Source organism: Dermacentor andersoni, chromosome 3 (assembly GCF_023375885.2).
Source record: "Dermacentor andersoni chromosome 3, qqDerAnde1_hic_scaffold, whole genome shotgun sequence".
Lineage (NCBI taxonomy): Eukaryota > Metazoa > Arthropoda > Arachnida > Ixodida > Ixodidae > Dermacentor > Dermacentor andersoni.
The window spans coordinates 26375306-26401661 of NC_092816.1; the positions used below are offsets into that span (position 1 = coordinate 26375306).

The 26356-nt window shown below is 42.9% G+C and overlaps 1 protein-coding gene and 2 long non-coding RNA genes across 41 annotated transcripts in view; 2 read left to right on the plus strand and 1 right to left on the minus strand.

Annotated features, from left to right (window-relative positions):
- LOC126518738 (uncharacterized) overlaps positions 1-26356 on the minus strand; it is a 72798-nt gene that overhangs the window by 16384 nt on the left and 30058 nt on the right. For 25 of the 39 annotated variants that reach the window (XR_011893327.1, XR_011893326.1, XR_011893325.1 and 22 more), the window contains one exon: positions 23026-23191. Coding sequence is in view for 10 of the 39 variants with exons in the window: in XM_072287089.1 (XP_072143190.1) it covers positions 23149-23191 (43 nt within the window). In the remaining 29 variants the exon portion in view is untranslated. The other 14 variants (XR_011893317.1, XR_011893310.1, XR_011893302.1 and 11 more) reach the window with 8 other exon arrangements.
- LOC140216697 (uncharacterized) lies at positions 15754-19906 on the plus strand. Its single transcript, XR_011893329.1, has 3 exons — positions 15754-15996; positions 17343-17510; positions 18086-19906. It is a non-coding gene; the product is annotated as an uncharacterized lncRNA (long non-coding RNA).
- On the plus strand, positions 20340-25279 carry LOC140216696 (uncharacterized). Its single transcript, XR_011893328.1, has 3 exons — positions 20340-20427; positions 22653-22677; positions 23365-25279. It is a non-coding gene; the product is annotated as an uncharacterized lncRNA (long non-coding RNA).

The window sequence follows — 26356 nt, forward strand, 5'->3', positions numbered from 1 at the left end:
GACAACCGAAACTCAAGAGAACAAGGAGCACTGCCTGTCTGAGCGTCGAAGCAATGATCAAGGTGGTCAATCCGCGGCCCGGCGACAACTAGGTTCGGCCACATGAGCAATGTGTTTGGTACTTTCAAGAATTATAGTGTGCATTTGGCAAATCAGTTCTCAGGAAGACCGCAAGGTGGAGGAAAGCTCATGAAAGTGAAAAAGTGATGTCCACCCGTCTTGCAGAACGAAGCTACAAAGGAAACCCGGTACGGGTATCTCAGAAAGCAAGCTTCGCAGTTGAAGAAAAATTCGTCCTGGTCCGGGATTCGAGCCCGTGACCAACGTCTTCCCGGGGTGGTCGCTCTACTATCTGAGCTAACCAGAAGGCTAGCAGATCGCAGAGCGAGGGCGAATTGATGGACAACCCGGAGCACTGCAGGGGACACTGAATATGGCAAATTCTGCCATAGTGGAGGAAAGCTGGAGAAAGTTCGTGCAAAATAAATTCGTGCTCGCTCTGCGATCGGCTAGCCTCCTGGTTAGCTCGGATGGTAGCGCAATCGCCCCGGAAAGGTGGTGGTCCTGGATTCTTATCCCGGACCAGGATTAATTTTTCTGCAACGGCGAAGATTTCTTTCTGAGAAACCCGCATGCGTTTCATTTGTAACTTCGTGCTTCAAGACGGGTATTTATTCCCTTTCATAATGTGTCTTCCTCGAAGTGAACTAGTCGTTCACAAGCACGAAGGGAAAGAAGCTTTAATGAGGGAAAGGTGGAGAGGACGCCCTGAGTGATGGCACTCTAACCTGTTATTCGACATTGGGGAAAAAATTTGGAGGAACGACAGAGGTATAGGGTATGGTAAACATATGATAGCAGCTGCACAGCCTACCCACGCGCGTGCGCTCACAGAAGTTCTCAACTTGCGCCTCACATCGGCCGCTGTCTATGTACATCATGATGACAGTATACGAGAAGGAGATGCTGGCGGGCGTTTCTCACCTACGTGAAGATTAGTTTGGTTTGGGGGTTTTACGTGCCAAAACCACGGTCTGATTGTGGGGCACGTCGTAGCGGGGGACTCCGGATTAATTCTGGCCACCTGGGGCTCTTTACCGTGGACGCAAACCTTAGCACACGAGCATCTTTGCATTCCGTCCCCATCGAAATACGGCCACCACGCTCGGGAATCGACCCCTGAACCTCGAGCTCAGCAGCGTAACGCCACAGCGACTGGGCTACCGCGGCGAGTCACGTGATCACAGCAACACCGTCGGAGGGAGCCCGACCATGAGAAGGAAATAATTTCCGTCCGTGGACCCCGGGCGATGCAAGCGTGTGCCGGCATATTTGCACCCTCGGTGGTAGCCAATAGTGACGGCAATGAGCAGATGAAAGCTCCAGTTCACGGCGTACGTGTTTTGAATTTAAACGCACAGCGGACAGCCACCGTGTACGCGGAGGTCAACGATGATTTGCGGGTGGAGACTAAATTTACATGAGAGCCCGACACCGGGCTTGCCTCGTGTCTACGCCCTTGAACGCTACGCTGAGTTGTTTGCAGATGGTGGCCGCGATTCCGCGTGTCATCTCACCGCGGTACGGATCGACCTGTTTCGTGCCGAATCGATCCCGCCGCATTGTCGTGCTCCGCACGTCGCTCGTGTTTGTCGCGGATGCCAATCACTTGAATAGCGCTGACGAGGCCTCACGTGTTCGAAAATCACGGATACGTGCATACCTCGCTGATTTTTCGTCGGCATGATCACCATATTTCTCACTTATAGGCCACCACATGAGTGACAAAACTATGTAAAGGCTCGTCCACTTTTAATGGAAACACTTCATTAGTATTCAAGCACTCACACGATTATTGATCTGCTAGATTGATAGCAGATCAATAATACATATCCGCATATTAGGCGTCACGCAAGGCGCGTTTTGCTATAAGAACACGATATATCCTTCAGTAAAGGTGTACATTATAAAGGTATTCAAAAAAGCGACTCATTTTTGCCTATTTTGTTCAGCAGTGGCAATATAAAAAGCAAGAATATTAGACTGTAGATAAGGTGAACCTCCTGCTTAACCGACTGGGTTCGATTTCATATCATGGCAGTGACTTCCATAAAACTTTACTGAAGGCACTTCCATGTTTGGCAGGACGTTCGGTGTGCCACTGAAGACTCGTTGAAGTATACAAACATTACATATACGCAAAATGCGAGGGTCAGCAAACGACGTGTAATATAACACGCTATGCTTAGTATATAATAAGCAGTATAAGTTTTACAGTCACTATAAGAACACAAAAAACATAAAAAAGAAAGCTGAATACATACAACCCATGGAATGCCCACACCTTCAGGTACAGCATCATGTACACATTATAAAGGCCTGAAGTTCACCACTACAACTTGCGTACATATACTTGTCAATTCACGTATTTAATTCGACATTGTTTATAGTTCTTTAATAGTCTGATCACTATCGGTAGCGTTTCCAAATGTATGTTGAATCCGTCAACCAGTAGAAATGGCGCCCCTGGTTGGCTTCTGCGTATCCAAGATTCGTTCACCCTGAACTCGGAACATGTCTTTAGGCGTGTTTTTTGTGATGCGCGCTAGATAAGGTCGGGTAAGCGCCGGACCCTACGCGCTTGTCTTAATTACTATCCCTGAATGTTGTAGTAATGCAGGCTGTTCTGTGTAGGAGGCTATTCTCACTCGTTAATAACCAGAGCAAGAAAAGAAAAATGTTTTGGACATTTGATGTCAATCTGAGCCAGTGATACATGAAAGGCAGCAAATATGTTGTTAACTCTTTCTTTACGGCTAGAAATCTGCTCATTTTCGATGCTGATATTTTTTAACGTTTTATTTCGACATATTCGTCGCAACGTATACAGGTGATACATTAAGTTCTAACGTGATCAATGGTGTTTTGAATAGAAGTAAAGCAGAAATAACTGCTCGGAGAGTTATTGAGAATTCTTACCTGAAATTTGAGATAATCACCTCACGACGCATGAATGAAAGTAATAATTCGTTATTTTGGTACAACTACAGAGCACAAAAAATGAAATATACAAAATATACGCCTTGCTCATAGTTCCAAACTTCCGTAAGTCAAACCATGCAGACGAAAATAGTATTCGAATTTGTTGGCATGAATATTAGCCACAGTGATGCCCATATTACGAGGGAAAGCCGCAGCTTCGAAAATGTGAAAGCTGGTATAAGCCTGTATGGTGCAGAGAGCCTTTGTTTTTTACTCACAGCAGCAATCATCTGTTTTATTTTTCACTGCATTCCTTAGGCCCTCGAAGCCATGTTTGTCAGGTTGAGGAGCATGCACAAGCCTCCTCATACTTGATGATTGTGTTCGATCAGCTCTTTTGTCCAAGCAAGCTGGTATAGCCGTGCGCGTTCAACTGGCGCTGGAGGCTCCACGTACTTGTACAGTACTTGTACTGTATTGTATAGTAATAAGTAAGGGCATTTGAATAGGCGGTGTTCACAACGTAAGAGATTACACTGCTAGTCAAGCTTCTGTCGAAGGTGAAAAATTCAGCGAAGGTACATCCGATATAGACTGCATGCTTTCGGATGTGTGTGTGACAACTTTATTAAATATCCTGCAGATTGATGGCATGTGGGCGAACTTAACACGACGGGAAGGATTGCTCATAACAAGTTGTGCATATGGTGTCAAAACGCTGATAGATAAAAGCAACCCATGGCGGGAAAAAAAAAACATAGTTGCACTTCATATTAGTTGAACACAATCATAAAAACAACATGCACTCCTGAGCATATATTAATATTTGAGACGTTGTTAAAATAGCGATGACGTCAAATCGAAAAATTGGATGACCCGACAGAAGCTTCCGTGTCTTCACTGCTGCTGCGACTTAAAAGTTATGTTGCCCAATCGACTAAATCGTAAATGTTGCGTTGTTGGATTGAGGAAGTGCTAGGAATATGGGAGGCTAGTTTCGACGAAGCTTCCTCTCGAAGTTTTATTTTTTCAGACTCGCCAATGTGCCGAAAATTCTCATACCTGGCGAAAAGTTAAAATACAGTCGTCATTTCACACTCTGCATGGCGTTGCTCGAGGAAGAATTCCAACGGTAACGATTAAAAACGTGTCAAAAAACTACTTTTAAACTACTTTTAAATATTCATGTGCTGTCGGTGTAGTCGCCGTCGCCCATGCTTCGGCGCATTAATTCAAGAGTACGCCCATCCATTTGTTCCTTATACGTTGGCGATGGAGCGGGCGTAAGTTCGGCGTGTGAGTTGGCGTGTACGTATTTAGATACCGCACAAGAAACTTATTATGCCGGGAATCGGCGCTACTGCCTTTGTTACTGTGTAACGAGCGGCATATTCTCTCTTACTGATTTTCCAGGGTTTAAATCCTTTCTTTGGATGTTAGCGATACAACGCAAGTGAATGAGTGAAATTCTATCTTCGTGGCAGGACATGCATCGAGAAGGGCCCACAACACAGGTAGTCCAGTCCTCATGTAGCATCGGTCCGTGAACTTGGTCACACATATTCATTCCCTCTCTTAATATGCCAGTCACTGCTTTTGCAGCCAACTACTGCACGAGTCTTCTCTCTACCATTCCACATTTTGCAGCATGTATGGATTTCAGTGCGTTAGCGAACGCGCACTCGTATTTCCGACAGCTGAATGCACAACAGCAAGGCATGGTTTCGTATTCAACAGTAATGGTTTCGTATTTCTGTGCATTCGCTGAAGAAACGTGCGGCGCGCCGCCGAAAGCACCATCTAGCAAACTGCTTCGCGAAAAGGGTCTATACCACGTGGTCTATACTATAGGTGTCCATCTGCAGGCTGCTCTTAGTTATGCCTCATCGCCAAAGCTGCAGTCATACAAACTGCTAGCTGACTTCCAAACCTAGAGCCGGTAAAACGCGACGTGAGAGATAAAAATTAAAGATTACTGGCTAAAATAAACCGCGCAAAAGAAGGTGTCTAATCGAGTGAGATATATGAATACTTTGTTTAGCGCAAAACGACAGAGACAAGAAAGACGACAGGACAAGGCGTCTTTCTTGTCTCTGTCGTTTTGCGCTAAACAAAGTATTCATGGATTCGCACCAACTAGCCCGCCAACGCATTGTGATGAGTGAGATATACGCAAGGTAATTTTTAGTTTATAATCGTCGATAATTAAGTTTCAAAGCAAGAAATTTGGGACTCCGACGCCGATTACGTTGCTAGTTGTTCTTTGATTTACATTTGATACCGCGCACGCCCAACGTCACCTAAACTATAGGTGGCATTGGGCGTGCTTGGACTGAGCGTGCTCGGAACCCACTTAGACATAGGAAAAGTCAAGATGGTGTCGGTACGCCATGCAGTACGCCAGTCGAGCGAGAACGGTTCTGGAAATAAGTGTCTCGTAAGGTTAGAGCTTGCGAAATGATGAGCAGAACTTTTAAAATTGTAGTTAATACGTCGAAAATACGGTTGCGCATATTTATTTATTGCTATTGTATAGTTATTAGGATGATGTGATAGAACTTACAGAAAGCAAGCGGGAGCAAAAAAGGGAAAGCTGAGAGAAAATAAGCAAATAGGAGTTATTTACAATGTTTGCAATTAAACTTTACGTAAAGGGTCGCCCACTCCAGGGACAAACACGTTTAAGTTTATTTCGATTTGCAGATAACCGTCGTGCAGATTTAATCCATGACGGTTATCAACGGTTAATTAGCAACCGTTAATGGTCCATTATTCTGCGGGCATTCGTCCCAAGTTCATTCTGCTATACGCGACCGCTAGGGTATTGTTACGACGGGTCACATGTCCAGAAGGCAATATTAATGAAGTGTTCCTCCTGTACGTAAGCGGACCACACTGACGCGCCTATGTACCAGCAAGAGTGACAGCAAAAAGGGCACGTTCCGGTCACAACGAGTATAGTCGCAGTAGTCGGCCCTGACCTATTTACCAGACAAGGCGCGCGACCTCAGGTTCACAGGTCGCACGTGCTCCATCGAGTGTGTCCTGCGCGAAAAAGAAGCAAAAAAAAAAAAAGAGGTAAACGGTCGTTTCTCAGAACTGCCTCGCCACGACGAACATAGGCGCAACGAGTTCTGCATCATATATCTATGGTGTTGTTTTGAACCCCTCACCGCAGTTGGTTCTTTTTCTTCTTTTACATTTTTCTTTTTGTTCGTACGTCGACCATATCGCACGTGACTTCGTAGCGTCAACAGCTAGCACGTATACGTATACGCGCTTTCGTCCCGACGTCGTTTCCACGTTTCCTACAGGCTTTTCCCCCTCCCATATAGTCCCAGCTCTTGCTTTCTTTCTCTCTTTCTTTCGTACGGTCCTTCAGCGTTCTCGTGCTATCTATCTATCTATCTATCTATCTATCTATCTATCTATCTATCTATCTATCTATCTATCTATCTATCTATCTATCTATCTATCTATCTATCTATCTATCTATCTATCTATCTATCTATCTATCTATCTATCTATCGATGTTATTGCTGATAACTCATTTCTAGTCCACTCATTTTTGCCGAGCATGAAAGAAGCCCGCAATTACACGCAAAATCACCGCGCCACTGGCACCTCGAGGCACTTTGGGTGCATTCGCGGGCCTCTATCATGCTCGGAAAGACACTTTTATGTAGCACGTATTGAGCAACAGAAAGCTGTATCGGGAGTTCTTCCTGTTACTCTACAGTTTTCTCATTGACATTTTTAATCTAACTATAATATTTGAGAAGTTGATTAATAATTATCTAACTCGGCAAAATGAAAAAAAAAAATAATGTATCTCCAAGCGACGGCAAACAACATTACCTTGGTGTTGTCCAGTTACGCGGCATCTGCATATTTTTAAGTCTTGGTGCATGACACTTGGGACACTTTAAAAACGTCAGAAAGCTGAGGAGCAAGATTAGGGTATGGTATGAAAAGGAAGGTGCACACAAAACGAGGACGCAAGAGAAACGAAAGGGGATAACTCAAATTCGCGCGCGCCGTGTTTGCTGTATTGCTACATTTTCGCGCTGCCAAGTGAGTATGAGATAAACCATTCAGAATCGCTCAAAACTGCAATGCACCAGTGGTAGTTGGTGCTAAAGCTCCATGCGGAAAATATGTCCGGAACCAGACAGGAAGCCAGATTAGAAAGTGAGTGCTCATTATACAGGGTGTTCTCTCTCTCTCTCCCTCTGTCGTTTTTTTTTTTTTTTTTTTAGACAATACAGATGTTTTGTAAAAAGGCTATGACCATGAGACACCTGTCGTCTTCGCATACAAGTTCTGCGGCGAAGTTATTCTGAAAAGTCTAATTAAATAATAATTAAAGTGTTCATTATTAACTTGAGAGCAAGCAGTTGTTTAAATGGCGAACTCGAAGCCAGTGACATTTTAACGCACCATCATATTTAAATGTGTTGAACATCGCACCTACTTCGAGATATTTAGCCCCGGATTCCGACGGTAAATCCGGGCAATATCGAAACCGAGCGCCGCGGAAGCGCAGGAAAGGCTGCCCCGCTACCGTATCGGACCGAAACGCCCCGCGATGACATGGCGCGGCAGCTACAGTGATGCGGCACGTTTTGCCTGGCAAGCTTGTAGCGCGCGGTGTGTCGGGTCGAGATTTGCAGCGGCCATGCTGTCATTCAAACTTCGCCACACAGTTCTTTACGGGGCGTTGCTGTCTGACGCGCAATTTCGCTTCAATTTCGACGATGTATGTATCAAATTACACGCGATATTTTGGATTTCTAAAAATTGAGTGCGCCATAATTTGTGACAACCACGAAGTTTCACCTTGTTCGCGTTTTGCTCGTCGTCATGAATTTACATCTCCCGCCTTCCCTTTGTTTTCCCTGGAAACCTACAAGTTTGCCGTATAAATAATTGCCCTCGAGTTAATAACAAAATATTTTCTTTATTTTTGTTAGTCTTTTCAGAGTAACTTAAGCAGCTGCAAAGTAGTGTCGCCTTACCGTAGAGCTATGTGAAGAGGACAGGTACGGTCATAATTTAACTTACTTATAAAACATCTTTATTGTCTAAAAAAAGAACACCCTGTATTATACTGACCGGTCAAGACGTCGAATAAACCGTGTACGAGAATTTCATTTACTTCGTTATATTTATTATTTCGTTATATCCAGTTTCGATATAGCGAGGTGCGAGAGTAAAAGCATTGTGAGCCTTAATGTAGGGGCATGAGGCCTATTTCATAATTGCCTAAGCGCATATATATATATATATATATATATATATAGGAATCGAGACCGGATATAACGAAGTAAATATAACGAAGTAAAAATATATATTTATTTCATAAAAGACCTCGTTTTAACGAAGTGGAATAGTGCTGCTAACGGATATAACGAACTAGATTCGTCTCCAAAGCCAAAAAGTATCCGACCATGGCGCGCTGAGTGCATCGCTTTCCGCGGAGTTCGGCACTCGTTCCCGCCGCGGTAATTCAATACTACTGCGTCCCCGCGTCGAATACGTCATCGAGCAACGATGCTATTTCTCACCGCCGCATGTAGGCGCATAGCTACGCACCAGTGCACAAGCAGCAGCTCACTATCGCACTTCTGCACTGACATCTCTCTATTGCGCCTGAATGGCTGCACGATACGCGCGGCTATAGCGGCTATAGTATATTCTAGGCACTATAGCGCAGCAGTGCGAAAGACGGGCGGCGGTGTGAAAGATTACTGCATTCACTTCAACTGCGCGGCGCGGCGTGCAGGAAGGCGCAGCTATGCGTCGCCTCCGAGATCTCCCGGCGCCATCTCGGAGGTCACACATAAACTTGCGCCAGCCGCACCATGCTGCCCGGAAACGCGCGGCGGGGTTCTTTATTCTATGGCGGCGGTGCGAAAAATTAGTGCATGCATTTCTCTCTTTCTCTGCGGCACCTCGCACAGGTAGCCGCGGCCAAGGAGGTTGGCCGCAGCGGGGTCTGGCATCAGAGATCACCCCGGCGCAATCTGGGAGCCGTGCATTCACTTCGCCTCTCCCTGCGGCGCGCCGCGCGGGCTGACAGTTGGGCGTGGCCCCCGGGATCGCATCGGCACCAGTGCAATCTCGGAGGCCACGAGCCGACCGAGTCAAGCTGGCGCGGCGATGTTTGCTTGCCTTCTCGATCACACAGCGCAGCGGGACGCAGCGCTTTGTTTTGTGGCACGTGCTGCAAGACCGCGACGAGCCAAGTGGAAAGCGGACGCGAAAGGCCTGTCTAAAAGCTGTCGCGTCAGGTGCTAAGTCGCGTGTTGCTCGCACCGAAGATTCTTTTGTGGCTTTATTCAAGTTTTACCGCGTCCGTGGCCGTGTAGCGGTTGTTTTGGCGGGCTATACCTAGGAAAAATTCCATTATAAGCATCTCAATGGTTTCTGTAGGTACTACCTTATTGGATTATGAGACGATAAACCTGATACACCAATAAAGCTGATAGCCGTTATTGTTCTATTGTATTATGCAATAGACCTGACACACTGATAAAACTGATAGCCTGTATTAGTACGTTAGATTAATAGACCTTGATATACTGATAAAACTCAGTCTATATTGGTTTATTAACTTACAAGTGTATTGGTGTAGATAGGGGCGCTGTGTACCAAAGTGGTTTGTTGTACCAAGGTGCATTGATTGTTATATCTTAAAGCGAAGCTTTCTAGGCAAACTCTATCCCAGACTCTGCTGATCTTAGTTGTTGGTGCTGTCTTATACTCACACATAGAAACAGCACTTATTCTATAATGAATCGTGGCCCATTATATAGCCCCATCTATACTACCCCTGCAGATGTGCAGGCAGCCAGCTTTAATCCCTACGAAATTATGCAGAAAAACAACAAATGGTACCTAAATATCCTCAGTGCAACAACTAACGAGCTTAGAACACACAAATCCTTTATTAAAGCGACGCATTCTGTGCCTTCATCCTCGATGTTTGGAGCATCTGCTTGGTTGGCTTTTTGTCGAGCAATACTACCAATAAAAGTTTATATCATGATTGCTACTTCTATTGCATTTATTGGCACCTATAAAGCACTTAATTTGTCCAATACAAGTTTATACCACTGCTTCTATTGGCACCTATAAAGCACTTAATTTGTCCAATACAAGTTTATACCACTGCTTCTATTTCTTCAATTGGGACTCATAAATCATTTTATTTGTCTTATAAAATGTCTTATAAAGATTGGCAAAAATCATTATGAGACTTGTACAGGGTCCTGAATATTTCACTGCGCGCATTGTAAAAAATATTTTTCACTCACCATTGCACCGTTCTTGCTCAGATTTTGCAGAACAATCGCATTTTGGCGTCGACTTCATTTAGTATAATACATGGCACAGTTAAGTGCCTGGTTTTTAAGAAAAAAAATGCAAATTTACCTGCGCTTATGGGGATGCAAGCTGCTGCCGCGACAGCGCAAGCATAAAGCCATGTCACTGCCTGTCGTCAGCTGCAGAAAGTGGCGTTTCAGGGAGGGCTGCTGCGTGTTACCCGCTCTTGGAATCTTACAATTATTTTCTTTCCACTAAGTACCTCACTCAACAGACTCAACCCCAAGCAACTACTCTATGTGCCAAGTGGCGCCGGCACCGCCTTCCACGCTGCGCTATGGCCATGCTACAGTGCTACAATGAGCTAGAACGGCAACTATGCTCCGCACACCGGCAGTTACTTTTCGATTCTTACATCATATGGCAGTAGCACGTGCTCAGTTGTCTCGGTTACATGGTTAGCATGGTCGCATTGCAATCGGCACACGTCGAACAGATGCACATGCATGCCACTTCTCAAACGTAAGCAAGTCAGCGCCGTTTAACTCGGAGTTAGCTGGCAGAGCAGCCTGGAATTGAATGTTCATTAGTGTCTGTATCAGATCTGTCATGCCGCTTGATAAAGACAACATGACTATTTATGTAAATAGTATCTGCTCTTCCTAGTACAGCTTCAACTTTTCTCTGGAGGAAATTAGGAACGCGCAATGCAGGAACACAATGCACAATCGTTCTCTGTGGAGGCTCATTCCGAGCAGAATTTTTTGTTTTGTTTTCCCCTTGTAACCATGGCAAACAAGGCAAAAAGCTGTGCTTGGACACGGAATCACCATAACCGAGGCGAATGGAGTCCACCTCATATTATTCAACAATTAACAGATGTATGCGTTCATATCATTTGCATACATTTAGGAAGGAACATGCACTAACATGTTGAACCTCGTATGTACAAATTATCCACAAGCATGCATGAAAGAATGAGCATAAGTTATACTACTAGAAATCATTTTAAGTTAAGCAAAAGCCACAGCTCATTACCTAATAACTTCAAATGTAATTTCTTTTAAATCTTAGCAGGTTCACATTTATGCTGCATACTTGATGCAATAACATTATCAGTACCAAAGGATATAAAAGGTAATGCCCCAGGCTCTTTCACTCATGCCGAGATGGAAGGTGGGTCGCTTTTAGTACATTTCTAGCTCTTTAATAATTTCATTTAGCTTGTCCGTCACACCCTTTGCACAGGAGCATGCAAATCCACTGAACTTGGGTTACGTACCATTATACTCTCTTCGTGTTTCTGTCCTCTCTTGTGCTACAAAGTTTCGAAGTGCCAAACTTTAAAAGAGTGAATATTTTGTCTGGCAGGTACATACTAGAACCTACAGGACACAGAACGAGGACTTATCATTGCACCCCTACCCTGTTCTTCATTGTTCAAGTGCCAAATAAATTTCCACCATGGGACATCCCTTTGCAGTATCTGCTTATAGGGATGCAGCTTGTACTAGCTTCTGCATGCTGACTGGTGAAAAAGAAGAAAACACGAACATTATATATGAACTTAAGTGGAACCCTCTACTAAACATAGGTGCCACATATGTCACATTAGTGCATGAAATATTGTGAAAGGTTTTTGTTTTGAGAAACATGTTGGCAGCGTCCAATGTTCAAAGCTTGGCTTTCTGTAAGTAATGCTCGCAGCTTTCTTGTTCATATTTATATGTTCATACGTCAGCTACGAAGTGGCCGGAGACACGCACGAAAGCTCTGGATCAGTTGCCACTGCTTATGGCTGTTGTAACCTTGTATATAGTAATAATTTGTAAATACCCGAGCTTTGTCAACAGCTTTGGCACATGCTTTCAACAAAATCTCACTTCTTTTTATGCAGCCACAGAGTGTTGCCAACAGTGGAATATGCAAGATGTACCGCTTGTAATAATGAGGACAGGCCAAAACAACTTGAATGCTAATGCCGTAGGCTAGAATTGTTTTTTCTATCTGCGGTCTTCACCACATTTTCTTGAAGATAGTAAATTTTGAAAGAGAGACATAATTCATGATTGAAGAAAATATAGTGAAGAGTTTCATGCTCGAGGATGTGATGGAAGAAAAATTCTAAATTCTGAAACAGTTGTAATTGTTATTTCATATTGGTCCTGTGCATCTTGCTGACTTTAACTGAACATGGACAGAGCCAACTATCAGCTGTGAGGCCACGAAAGACATCAGGATTTCAGCTTTCCCTTTTGTTCTGCTTGCAGTAATGAGGTGACTTGGACAAAGGATGAGCAATATTGAACAGGACAAGAGGAGATGACAGACACGAGCACTCTCTGCCTGCCGTCTGCTCTCATCCCATTCAAAAGCAGTTTTTTTCACCCCACAGTGTGCCTAATTAGTGCACTGTTGATAAAGTGACTTCCACACATGAAGTGCAGTATCACATCTTTTGTTATGAAGCCTTTGCTACTGAGTTAGCGCATATTTCCCAGGTTAGACACTTGAATTTCACGCCGTAAGTTCACAACACATGTAGAAAGGGTTGCTGGTGTGCTAATGTTACTTAGTCTGAAAAGTGCATTCTGAACTGTGTATTTTTATTTGTTCTGTGAACCAAAGTTTGTGCATTTTTGCCTTGTGTACACTGCACCCACCCAATCTTGCATAAGTAAGCCTCCACAGCTCTTCTACTGCATCACATTGTTTTTGATTGCTATTGGATGTAGAAGGCTGGGAAATAAAAGCTTTCTTGTAAAGGTTTCGAAAAAGCCTTAGTACAAATAAGATCACCACAGAAAAGGAGAATATGGCAGAAGTGCGAAATGAGCCAGTGCAGGCATCACGTTTGGTTTATTATGTGGCTGCTTTGCTTCACATATGTTACTTTTCAGCTTATTAAGTGTAGAATAAGCTGTCATCTTTAATAGTTGCACACTACACTAATTTATGCAGGTCAACGTCATGGCTTGTTTACTCCAAGAGGGATGATCTCGGAAACTCAGCTGAAAAGTTCTTCACTGCCACGCGTGCAGTTTTAACTTCCGTGTGGACAATTGCACGGGCCTGTGGAAACAGAAGGCTACTCAATTGAACTGCACCTTCAAATGACCAAAGTTCATGCCTGCACCTAGGAGAAATATCGGTAAGAGTTTCGGTTCAATTAAAGAAGGTGCATTTTTGACTGATGTCATAGAATACTGCTTTTAAGAGTTTTTTTTTTTGCCTAGTTTGTGAGAACAGTCTGTTTTATGTGATGTACAGAGGCTTGGTCAGGGCTACAACTCTACGTCTGTAATTTATTATTGGTCTGCGTGGTTACACTGTGAAGAGCATGTTTCTGCAAAAAGGAATACTCTACCTTTTTAGAATATGCTGTGTATTACAGATTCTAAATGGAAACAGCATGCAAACTCAACAGTAATCATCTATTCACGACATGCAAGCATGTAGCCAGCAGTGCCTTAACAGCACAAATTTATTCGCACAAAAATAAAATGATTGCCACAGAAAACACCACACGAACTGTTGCAAAAGTCTGTTTGGCTATATTTTTATTCCGTCTTGCATCTGGTGTTGTGAATCCACTTGATGCAGGAGCTGCCATGGTGACCTAGCTGCTATGGAATGGTGCTTCTAGGCACAAAGTCGGGGGATAAATTCCCGGTCGCAGTGGCCATATTTGGACGGTGGCTGAATGCAAAAATGCTTGTCCGTGCCTCATAATCAGATTATGGTTTTGCTACGTAATAACGAATTGAATTAAATTATGGGGTTTTACGTGCCAAAACCACGATCTGCTTATGAGGCACGCCGTCGTGGGGAACTCTGAATATATGGACCATGCGGGGTTCTTTAACATCCACCTAAATCTAAGTACACAGGTGTTTTCGAATTTCCCCTTCATCGAAATGTGGCCGCCGTGGCCGGGATTCAATCCCTCAACCTCACTAAGCAACTGCGCAGGTGGCCACATAATACTGCAGAATTCTTTTTTTAGCTGCATGCAAGCATTCTAACTTTTCAACTTTTCGTAGGTGTGGTATGGAAAAAGGTCTTTTTTACTGAGTTCCCTGTACAATCTGAAGTATGTCGTCTGTTCCTTCTTCACCAGCAGCTCATTAGTTCCACAGTAACTTGATGGCATGAACAGAGTATAATTTTAAGCAGCATGTCACTGACAGAATGCTCCGCTCAACACCTATGAATGCCTCGTGCAGCCGTCTGAACATTGTTTTGTCTTGTGTAACCACAAGCAGTGACAGCAAAGGTTACCAGTGAAGCACTCAGGTGAGCTGCTTGTTAACCGAGACAAAGCCGGGCAGGCTTAGTTGTGCAGTTGAAAATGTTTGCTCTTAGCACTTGTTTCTGGCTTCTGCACTCATTCTCACCTCTGTTTCTCATTTTAGCTCAAGAATATTTACATCCAGAGGAGTGTGAATAGATGGGCAAGAAAGAATACGTATGAGTAATTGAACATAGAAAAAAAATATGATTACGTAGTTGATAGAGCACTGACAACACATAAGACTGTACTAGCTAGCAGCCTGCTTGAGAACCAGGTTACAAAAGCTTACTGATTCGAAACCTATAATTCAACTCTCGCTTGGGCACAGATAATGGCCTCTGATATTTTGTAAAAAAAATTAATAAATAAGTACTTAAGGAGTGAGCTTCTCATACAAGACTGGCTCCAGGAATTTTGTAATTGTTGTGTTGGAAGAAGGAATCAGTGTGGAGGTGGCAGATCACCATCCATTTAAGTCCGTGGGTCTTATTGCCACAGAAGAGAGTCTGGTCAGATAGCATGGATAGAAGAGTGGTGAATACATAGCTTTTTCTCATCCACATGACAAACACCTTTGATGTTTCTATTTGTAGAATTCAGTCTGCATTGTGCAGCAGCTGTTTCACAGTGTTGTGTTGCAGTGCTGGACTAAAACAAAAGAAAATATAAGGTCTTTGAAAATATAGTTATGTGGCTTTTGCTTTGTGAACATGTGTTGGGTAAACAATGAAGTAGAGACTTGGGCTTGTTGCTGCAGCTTTGACGAAAAACAGCATAAACACAAGAACAGGGACATAGCTGGAGCCACAGTGTTGCAAGCTACTGTTTGCACTTATTTTAGGGAACTTGTGTCATTAGAGACAAGTTTTACTCCAAGCATGTTTAATTTTGCAGAAGGTAAAGGTGTGATGATGCAATGATGCAAATTTGAATAATTTTTGGGCAATAAACGGAGAACGATGCTTCATATTTTGTATGTTCCCTGACTGCTTTACCTTTAGAAGTGCTAATCTGTTGCATTCAGTTTTATTTTCTTCTGATTTGCAGAGTAAGATTCACAGACAGCAGCATTGGAGCCTGCGACAACTGATGACATGTCTGGCTTTGTATTGTCCATTGAAGGGGAGTTGAACTTCATTGTCAAAGAGGCAAGTCTTTATCATATTTCAACAGTGCTGCCGTTCATAGCAGGAGCACTGCTGCCATTTTTCTCAGCTTAGTAGATTCTTGCAAGACGTTCCGAACTCCTCTTCAAAAACCTCTTGCAGTACCTTGACTATCTGGGACTCCACAGTGTGTCGAAACACTTCGAAGAAGAATGCCTGGCACACAGCAAGCCGATCCAGGAGAGCTTTGCTTCGTATAGAAACGAGCGGACACAGAAAGTGCAGGTAAAAGTTTCCCTGACGAACATATAAAGCTCTACTTAAACCACAGCAAGGGTCTGCAGGCAAAGTCCATGCTGGCTGCTTATTGCTGTATTAAAAGGACACAAAAGCCAACATTGGGTCAAGCTCAAGTGACAGGTTAGGTTTTTATATTATGTTAGGTTAGGCTATGTCAGGATGTATCTATACATGTATATTTATGTAGATGGCTATGTATGCTGTGTTAGGCTATGGGTCATACCGAAATGGTAGGTTGGTTGTCAAAATGTGTTAAATGTCCTTTTACAAAAAGCAGTGCTCTTGTAAGCAAGATGATAATGATGTGACGCAAGGTGTGACTGGTGGCGCCACTGCAAAATATGAATGCAGCTGTCACTAGTGTCTTGCATTCTATATAGAAGTGGTAGATAGTAGGAGGCGGAAAATAAGGAAGGAAAAGTAGGGAGGTCAACCAGATGCACATCTGGTTTGCTACCCTACACAGGGAAAGGGGTTTAAGGGATGAAAAGAAAGAAAAGACAGGGAGGGAAGAAGGTAATCTCAGTGCGAACACGTGCAGTTGTGCATCACTTCACCCCTACAATCAGTCACTGAGGCAAGTCGGTTTCATAAATCGTAGCAATACCCGCATCGCTTTGTAAGCGTGAGACGTGTGGGGCCATGGTCTAAGAATCTTAGTCTCTGAAAATGGTCTGTTGTCGAATCGGTTAAATACACTCCGAAGAATGTAACATTCGATGTCATAGAGCTTACAAAAGCACAAAACACAACACATGCTCGATCCTCTCTTCGCAGTTGCATGAATCCAATTCGGTGTGTCAGTAGATAGTAGTTGACCACTGCTAATAATATTTTCGTGGTAAAAGATAATTACATTGCATTTGAACATACACAAAAAGAAAAGCTGTTCGCAAGTTTACCGTATCTTTCTTTTAGAGAAGACTTGAATTAAAGATGGCATGCATCATCCTGTACAGCGATTTAAATATTAACCGTGAAAATTGGGCTCAGATATGTTGATTCCATGCACTTGAATTTCAAGGATGAGTGCTTCTAGCAATCACCCAAATATGGGCAAGGAATTTTACAGACTGAAAAGTTTCATTAAATATTTTATTTCTAATGTATGCTGCAGAATTCTCGCAGTCATAGGACGGCTTTGGCAGTAATTTATTCCCTTCCATTGAGGAACAGCATTCTCAAATTCCATTTGTGGGTCCTTTTAGAACCTCTGTGGCAAGGGGTCCCTTGAAAGTTTGTATCATGTCTTTTGTATGTATTAAAAATGGGTTCATTATTTGCTTGTGTGTCTGTCACTACAGCTAATTTTTTTTGCCTTCCTTGTGCAGAAGGAACTGCTGAGCTATTTTGATGAAGGCAAGCAGGCTCAATTTTTTGCCATTTGGGATTCTGTTGTCTCAAGAAGCACAGCCATCGATGAGGCCATATGCCGTGACCTGGAGTTTCACCTGCGGTTGCACTTTGCCATCTACCCACAGCGCTACCCAGAAAAAGCTGTGAGTTGTGAACCATGTTCTCACTCTTCCATGACGTTGTTACTGTAATATTTCCTACAAAAATTCCTACAGAGAACTTTGCCAGTGAGATGATTCAACTTCCACGGCAGTGATGAGCAGTACATGAATTCGTCAAATTACAACATTACGTGCGCTTCATATTGAGTAGCACTGGGTGAACATAGGCACAAGAAGGACAAATGACAGCAGAAGGGGCCTTGTGTTGCCATTTGTCCTTCTTGTGTCACTGTTCACCCTGCACTATCAATACGGAGGACATGTACCATCAAGCCCAAATGTCTGCCATATTGAACTTTTTACATGGCCCTCATAGCCTATTATGCAGCTCTGGGGCATTAAACGCCACAAAATTCAGTTTAGTTACATGTTAGTAGTGTGTTAGTAGGTTGCATGTTGTGTGGGCGTGCTAGTCCAAGTGCATGGTACTTCAAACACGTGACCTGTAAGGAAGACATTGTGTAGTGTGAAGAGAGATGGCCATGTAGACAGAACCACAGGAGAAGTGGTTTCATTGTAATATGGGCAACACATTCTGTGCTTCTTTTATTCACCAGAACCTTCAGGGCAGCGTCACTGTTGAAGGTGCTATGTCCAACTTCCGTCAGTACATAGAGTCCATCAAGGCCCGCACTGAGGATCCACTGGTGTACTTTGCCTTGCCTTATGTCCAGAACCCAAGGCAGTTTCCTGTCTTCAAGCCAGTTTTTGAGGCAAGTACTACTAACACCTTTTTAACTACTTCAGTGTTTTACAGTGAAGTTGTCATTGTGACTGGAATGACCTAATAAATGTAAACATAAACGTCAAAGATGCTAAAGCCATAAGTGCAACATTAACTCTAAATGAGTTAATGTTGAAGCTGTAAGATCTTAATTTGTCAGCGTCTGTCTTAAGAACAGCAGTTGTAGCTATGCTAAAATTGAAGGGCATGTTAACATGCTTATGTGGGCAAAGTTATAAAAGTGCCGGAGAAATAATGGGATCAGTTGTGAGAAACGATCAAAATATTATTAATTGCTTGCCCAAGACATAGTGCATTATATTTAAAGAGGTCTATGGAGGGAGGGGGGGAGGGGCTTTAGTGTCACAAATAGCTTTGCTGAAACTCAGGCTGTGATCCTACAAAGTCGCATAAGTCTGCTGGAGTACACTGACATTTTTTTTACTTTTAAGTTCTTGCTTTAAATGACAGTCCTAGTCCTCGAAACCTTAGAAAAATATTACAGCAGAACTCAAGATGACTGTTGACAGCAATGCGATTTGCATTTGAGCAATGTAATGACACACCATATTTCTGAAGTCGCGTTTATTTAACATCTCTAGTGGTGATTCCGAGACTTCCATTCCTTCGGCTATATGCGCCATACTCCAGTATCGTTCCACTTTGTTACGGCACTCGCATGCCAAGGTTTCCCACGAGCATGGTGGCATTACCACGACTGCGCAATGCCAATGCATTGAAGACGACGGAATGATGAACGAATGATGTCGACGGAATGACAAAGGTGGTATGACAACGATGGCATGACAACAATGGAATGACATTTCTTAAGTGACAATGTTGGTGTGACAATGTTGGTTTAACAATGACATGACGACAATATGAAGACAATGAAATAACGAACAATGTATGACGATGAGGGTATGATGACAACTGCATGATGAATCTGGAATGAAGACGATGCCACGACCATGACAACCACAGCATAATCACGATATAATGACAACAGCGTGATTACGATAGAATTAAGTCTATGGAACGACGTTACTGAAGTGATGATGATAACAAAACGACAGTGTGATGCTGACGACATGATGAGAGCCAGATGACCAAGTTAGAATAATGACGATGCCAAGATGATGACATGACAACGCTATAAGAACAATGTGATGACGACAACTGTATCATGAAGCCACTGTGACGATGATGGTTTGACGATGACGTCATGTCGAGAGTCAGATGACGAAGCTGGAGTGACAACTACTGAATGACCATGGTGGTGTCAGGACAGTGATGTGACAACGAATGCATGACGACTCTATGATGGCAATTGTGTGATGATGACGGCATGACGAGAGCTGAATGATAAAGCTGAATGACAACGATGAAACAACCACAATGGCCTTATGACCACAAGCACATACCTATTTGCCCATACTATTAAACAACTTGGGCCACTAAGTTTGCATAGAGGGCGTGACGATGATGGCATGACGAGAGTCAAATCGCGGCTCTGGAATGACGATGACGGAACAACCACGATTATATCTCGACCGTGAGACAGGCGGGCAGGCAGGCTCAAAATTTCTTAAGTAGGTAAATGCTAATCGCATTAATACTTGCAAGCCTTACAGTGGTCAAGATAATTTACTATATTAGCTTTTCTGCATGCTAGTTTTGGTTTTGTTTCCCAGGAGTTGTACGTGTCACAACATCAGAACACAGAAGGTCGTTCTGTCAGACCAAAATATAGTGACATTTTGACACTTGCTCTGGATTGCTTGGCCGTCTACTGTGCTGCTGCATTGGGCCATGCAATGAGTACCAGCCTTGCTGATGACCAAACGAGCACTGCAGATGACCGAACACACACAACTCCTGGAAAACAAAACCATAACTGGCTTGAAGAAAAGCTATTATAGTAATTTATTTAGGCCCCTCTGAGGCTTGTGAGCATCTTTTCTAAGGTTTCAAAAGCTAGGACTTTCATTCAAAGCAAAAAATGAAACATCCTAAAATGTCATGCTGGTGCTCTTTTAATTAATTCTTTCTGATGTCCTTCTGTTTCAGGAAAGCTGGGTGGATGAGCTCAAGACTAGGCTGGCGAAGTTTGTGCAAGAGTCTCTTTCAATTCAGTACCAGCAACGAGCAAAGCCTCGCCTTATGGATCTTTATGTATCCTTTATTTTACTGAAAAGCAACCTGGCTTCACACTTACAAATGCAGTATGGCCACCTTTCATCCTTTGTCATTTCTAATGAAACCTGAGTTCTGGGGCTGTATTCTTTGCTTATCACTTTTTATGAGATCAATTTCAGTGCCATTTTCGGTTGGCTGACAGCAGAAGCAAATGTTACGAAAGCAGTGCCACACCTGCCACAAATGTTATTTTCACATTGCATAGTTCTCAAGTATGTTGACAGAATTCCCCACAGCAGTAACACGCCATGCTGGTTGCTTCATCGTGCAGAAGTAGAAGTATCCCTGAAAGTGATCGACCAAAAGTACATCTCCTATTAGAATGAAGGATTAAAGCGTAATAGCTAAATTTGTTGTTTGTTTGTCTACGGCTTTATCAGCAATTTCATGGCACATGTTTATGCATTGCATAAATCAAGTGTATTTTAGACTGTAGCCTGAAACCAAACCTTGTCACTGCATCTGTTTCATGCTCATTGTAGATTTCGTTAGCTGTCATCTGAGTCTCTCAACAAGGTGCAGCTGACTGGCTTCAGTTCAAGCTTGTAGGGAGCACATATCTTGCATTTCAATTATCAAATGTTTCAGATTATCTAAAGTTGAATAAGTTATTGTAAAACGCAGTTGTGAGTTCTTATGTGAACAGATAGATGCAGAAAAATGTTTTCGCTCTTTCTGCACTACCCTCAATCAGGTGAAGGGGAGACATGAAGCTAATGAGCATTTCATGATAGAACAGTGATGAGGTTCCATGCAAATGATGCACATATGCAAATATCAGAGGCATGAACGCATCATTGGGAGTCATATTTTAACAGTGCTTGCAGGAATACACAGGAATGTAAATATCAAACATGGGAATGTTTCGAGTCTCGTGAACGTCCACTTGTCAGCTGTTCTTGGCTAAATTGTCCTGCTCTGACAAGACAAAAGTTTTCTTCTTTTTTTTTCTGCATTCAGTGCCAAGGATGAGTCTGTCTCGTCCACAAGTTTGGGCGCTCTTTCCAAGCGCCAGCAACGAGCTGGGCTGGTCCAATTCATTTTGGCGTCCTGATGAGTTCTCTTTTTGGCCCCACTAATGGGCCTACAGACTCCGTTCATCTATGTTGGCCTGGTGGAGACATATAAAAATGGTGGCTGCCATTCGTGTGTTGCCGTGCCTGTTGCAAAAGCACCACTTTCATTTGACTGAGTCATCAAGTCATCAAGCTTTGTAGATTATTTGCTTCTGCATGAAAGCATTTACTGAGATGGCAATGTGTTGTGTTCTACATATAGACAAATCTAGAGAGTCTGATGTCGGTGACTACGACAATAGCTTTGATATGGTGTGGCATTAGATGGACGGAACCGTCCGCCTGTGCCTCCTCATTTTAAATTTATGTATTTTAAGACATAAGTTGTGAATTTAGTACTCCCATGTCATATATATATATATATATATATATATATATATATATACACACACCGAATCTCATAACATTTCCTACCCAGATGTGCAATACAAAAGAAATTTGTATTTTCAGAACACATATTTGGATTTATTGTTGGCACTGAAAGGGCTACAGGCTCTAATGAAATGACTGTTTAACCTGTTGGCCATTTTGTTTTGCGGAGATATTTCTTACCCAGATTGCTTAGTTTCTTATCGGTAATTGTGAATATGCTTCTTATAGAAAGCAGGATTTTCAGCTAAAGAAAAAGATAACTGACTCGTAGAATAAACAAAAGTTGGTTACTGAAGTTTATTGTACGAGCCCCAGAAAAAGAAGACTGAAGAAACCGCCAGGCATGTATTGCCATCTGCCAACCGAAACACTAATTAAGCTGCGGGCGAGTGTCTCTCATACAAAACGCTCATGGGGAGAACAAATACCACCAAGGACGAGCCACACTCGTCCTAAACACCTGGGGGACACGAGGGCTTGGACGAGCAGGGCTCGTCCAGAACGATTAAAGGGTTAAAAATCATGGACATTTTTTTGTTTACTTCTGAACACTGCCAAATTAAAAGGCAGGTTGGATTATGTAATGGTGAAATAATGAAGCCAACTGTATGTATTACATATTGTATAAGTCACACTGAGTTAGCTTAAAATTTTTTTCGACTCATCAGCTGAGTTAATGCACTGTATTTGCACCTCAATGCAAAGTGTAATAGGCCCTATGTGTGAACGCCTCCTTAACTGCAGCTGAGTCAGTATTGCAGCGATGTTGAACTAAATGGTAAGACCTGCCGTCAATAATGTCAATGTTTTATTTACTTGTATAAAATGTTGACTTAATGAGTTGTGTATGTGTCGCTAAACAAATATTGTAGCATCCCTTAATTTATTTTGCACACTGCCCCATGACCAACTTTGTGGAAGTGTTTTGTTGTGGGAAGCAACATCTCGGCCTTCAAATGATGTTGGACAGCTGTTATATTGTAAAACTTGGAAGATTCTGAATGCATAAACTTGATTCAGAAATAAATTGCCAGAAAGAGAGAGATACATGTGCGATATGAGAGTTCGCATGTGCATATACATGACTCCCACAACTGCCATTGGCCATTAAAAACAAATTCTGGGGTTCTATGTACCAAAACCACTATCTGATTATGAGACACTCCGATTCTTTATTCAATAAGGTCCCACAGCGTCATCAAGCATTATTGCAGGAATCACAAATCAGTAGAAAACATTTCATCAGAGTTCACAATTTCTGCTGTGAGCAACTTGAATTCCATAAAGTTGTCCTGGAAAGAAAGAATTGAGCATTGCGACAGCTTTGCGACATCATATAACCATTTAACAGACTGCTGGATCTGTAATTGTAAGTTTACTTTTAAGTAAAGTGAATGCAGTCAAAAATTATCATACTATTGCTTATTACTTTATTTTACATTAACTGTACCATGCACATTTTCAGACATACGAGAAGACTTTCGGCGCTGTGAACAGAGATTACAACAGTGTGATGAGCAGCGTGCAGCTCTGGATAAACAGATGTCTGAACTGCAGGTCCGAATTTTTCTTGAACTTATGCTTGTAATATTTGTTCCTTGACTGGTATGGGCTGTAATGCATTTTACCCATAGATATATACAACTTGCTGCTTTCAAATTATAGAGGTACATGGTAATTCAAGGAATACTAAAGAAAAACATTAAGTCAACCTAGATCAAAAGACTAGGCTTCTCCAATGATGAATTCGTCACTCGTAGCTAGAACAGAACTTTTGTAAGTGGGAAAACGATGAAAATTAATCACTGGAATGGAGCCACCTGTTGTGGACTATGGTACATCAGGTGTGACATCAACATTCTTATTCACAGAGATCCAGAGAAAAGACGGGGAATGCGGGAGATGGAAATTCAAGACGATGAGCAAAACGTGAACAAGGTGAATGCAGGAGCCAACGTTTCGACAAGTGGACTTGTCTTCTTCAAGGCGACATATGCTTTCCTTGCCACAGTATATATAGGTGGGGCCCCTCCAAAGGGGAGAGGGCGTGAGGCGGGAGGACGCGGAAACGAGGAAATGTGTTAGCGTGTCGAATTGAGAGTAAAGAAACGCTGTGTAGAAGGTCAAAGCCAGGGCCCCCCCACCCCCACCCTGGTCTGTCAATACACGCGCGTTAGCCGGCGTGTCAAGGGCATCTGACAGGACGGCTGACAAAAAAAAAAAGAGGAAGTAAAGGAAAGGAAAGGGGAGAAAAAAGGAAAAAAAAAGGGGGGGGGGGATACGCCAAGAATTCAAACTAAGAGTTGTTGCCTATAGCTTGAAGTTTAGCGTAGCGAATAGATTCTAAAGCTCCCTTTGAAACGTTTATGCCTATTGGTTGCAGTGTCTGGAACTTATGGATAAGGTATGATTCTCTGTATTTTCTTTCTCGTTCAGAACGGAAATTTGACTGTAAGATGTAGAGTTTAAGTTCATCAAAGTTATGACCTGGTTGGTTGAAATGCTCGGCGACAGCTTTGGGAAGCTTTTTAGCTGTGTCCGCGCGATGTCCGTTTAATCTGACGTTCATTGATTGTCCTGTTTCACCGATATATTGTTTCTTACAGAAGGAGCATTCAAGCATATAAATCACATCCGAACTTGTGCAAGTGAAGCTAGATTTGACTTCATGTGTATAACTATTTGCGGTGCTTTTAATTTTAATGTCACTTTGAAGGTGCCTGCAGGTTTTGCACCTAGGGCGACAACATGCTTTTATTACGGGGGAATGCGGCTGGCTGACTTTTGAGTGCACTAACATGTCTTTAAAGTTCTTGTTTCGGCGATAGGTAACCTTGGGTACATCCGGGAACGCTTTTCGCAGACGCTCGTTACTTGATAATATTGGGTGGTATTTTCTTAGGATGTTGTTTATATTTGGGAGTGCATTAGAATATTTCGTTATAAAGGCCGGCGGTCTGTCAGATTCTAATGTGGGCTGTCTCTTCGCCAATTCCGACTGCCTCTCCAATCTTGACGCGGCATCATAAGCTCTATCGAGAGCAACTTGGGGATAGTTCCTTTCTGCTAGTGTTGATTTAAGATCATTTAGGTGGTGGATATAATCGTGGTCTTCGCTGCAGATTCTTCTTATACGTTTCGCTTGTCCGACAAAAATTCCTTGCTTGCAATGACGCGGGTGATGACTGTTGTAGTCTAAATATTGCTGGCTATCTGTAGGCTTCCGGTAAAGTGTCGTTCTCAGTTTTCCGTTTTCTATGTAGACCGTCGTGTCCAGGAAGTTGATCTGACTAGGAGAGTGGTGAGCAGTAAATTTAATACTCGGGTGAAAGCGATTGTGCCGTGTTCCCATATTATAAATATGTCGTCAATTTAACGGAGGTAGGTGTGGGGTTTTAAAGAGTAGGATTTCAGCAGGTCTGCTTCAAGCTGTCCCATGAAAATGTTCGCATACGTGGGAGCGCATGGGTAAGCCATTCGCTCCCACGTATGCGAACATTTTCATGGGACAGCTTGAAGCAGACCTGCTGAAATCCTACTCTTTAAAACCCCACACCTACCTTCGTTACATTGACGACATATTTATAATATGGGAACACGGCACAAGCGCTTTAACCAACTTAATTAGCCATTTCAATCGCTTTCACCCGAGTATTAAATTTACTGCTCACCACTCTCCTAGTCAGATCAACTTCCTGGACACGACGGTCTACATAGAAAACGGAAAACTGAGAACGACACTTTACCGGAAGCCTACAGATAGCCAGCAATATTTAGACTACAACAGTCATCACCCGCGACATTGCAAGCAAAGAATTTTTGTCGGACAAGCGAAACGTATAAGAAGAATCTGCAGCGAAGACCACGATTATATCCACCAACTAAATGATCTTAAATCAACACTAGCAGAAAGGAACTATCCCCAAGTTGCTCTCGATAGAGCTTATGATGCCGCGTCAAGATTGGAGAGACAGTCGGAATTGGCGAAGAGACAGCCCACATTAGAATCTGACAGACCGCCGGCCTTTATAACGAAATATTCTAATGCACTCCCAAACATAAACAACATCCTAAGAAAATACCACCCAATATTATCAAGTAACGAGCGTCTGCGAAAAGCGTTCCCGGATGTACCCAAGGTTACCTATCGCCGAAACAAGAACTTTAAAGACATGTTAGTGCACTCAAAAGTCAGCCAGCCGCATTCCCCCGTAATAAAAGCATGTTGTCGCCCTAGGTGCAAAACCTGCAGGCACCTTCAAAGTGACATTAAAATTAAAAGCACCGCAAATAGTTATACACATGAAGTCAAATCTAGCTTCACTTGCACAAGTTCGGATGTGATTTATATGCTTGAATGTTCCTTCTGTAAGAAACAATATATCGGTGAAACAGGACAATCAATGAACGTCAGATTAAACGGACATCGCGCGGACACAGCTAAAAAGCTTCCCAAA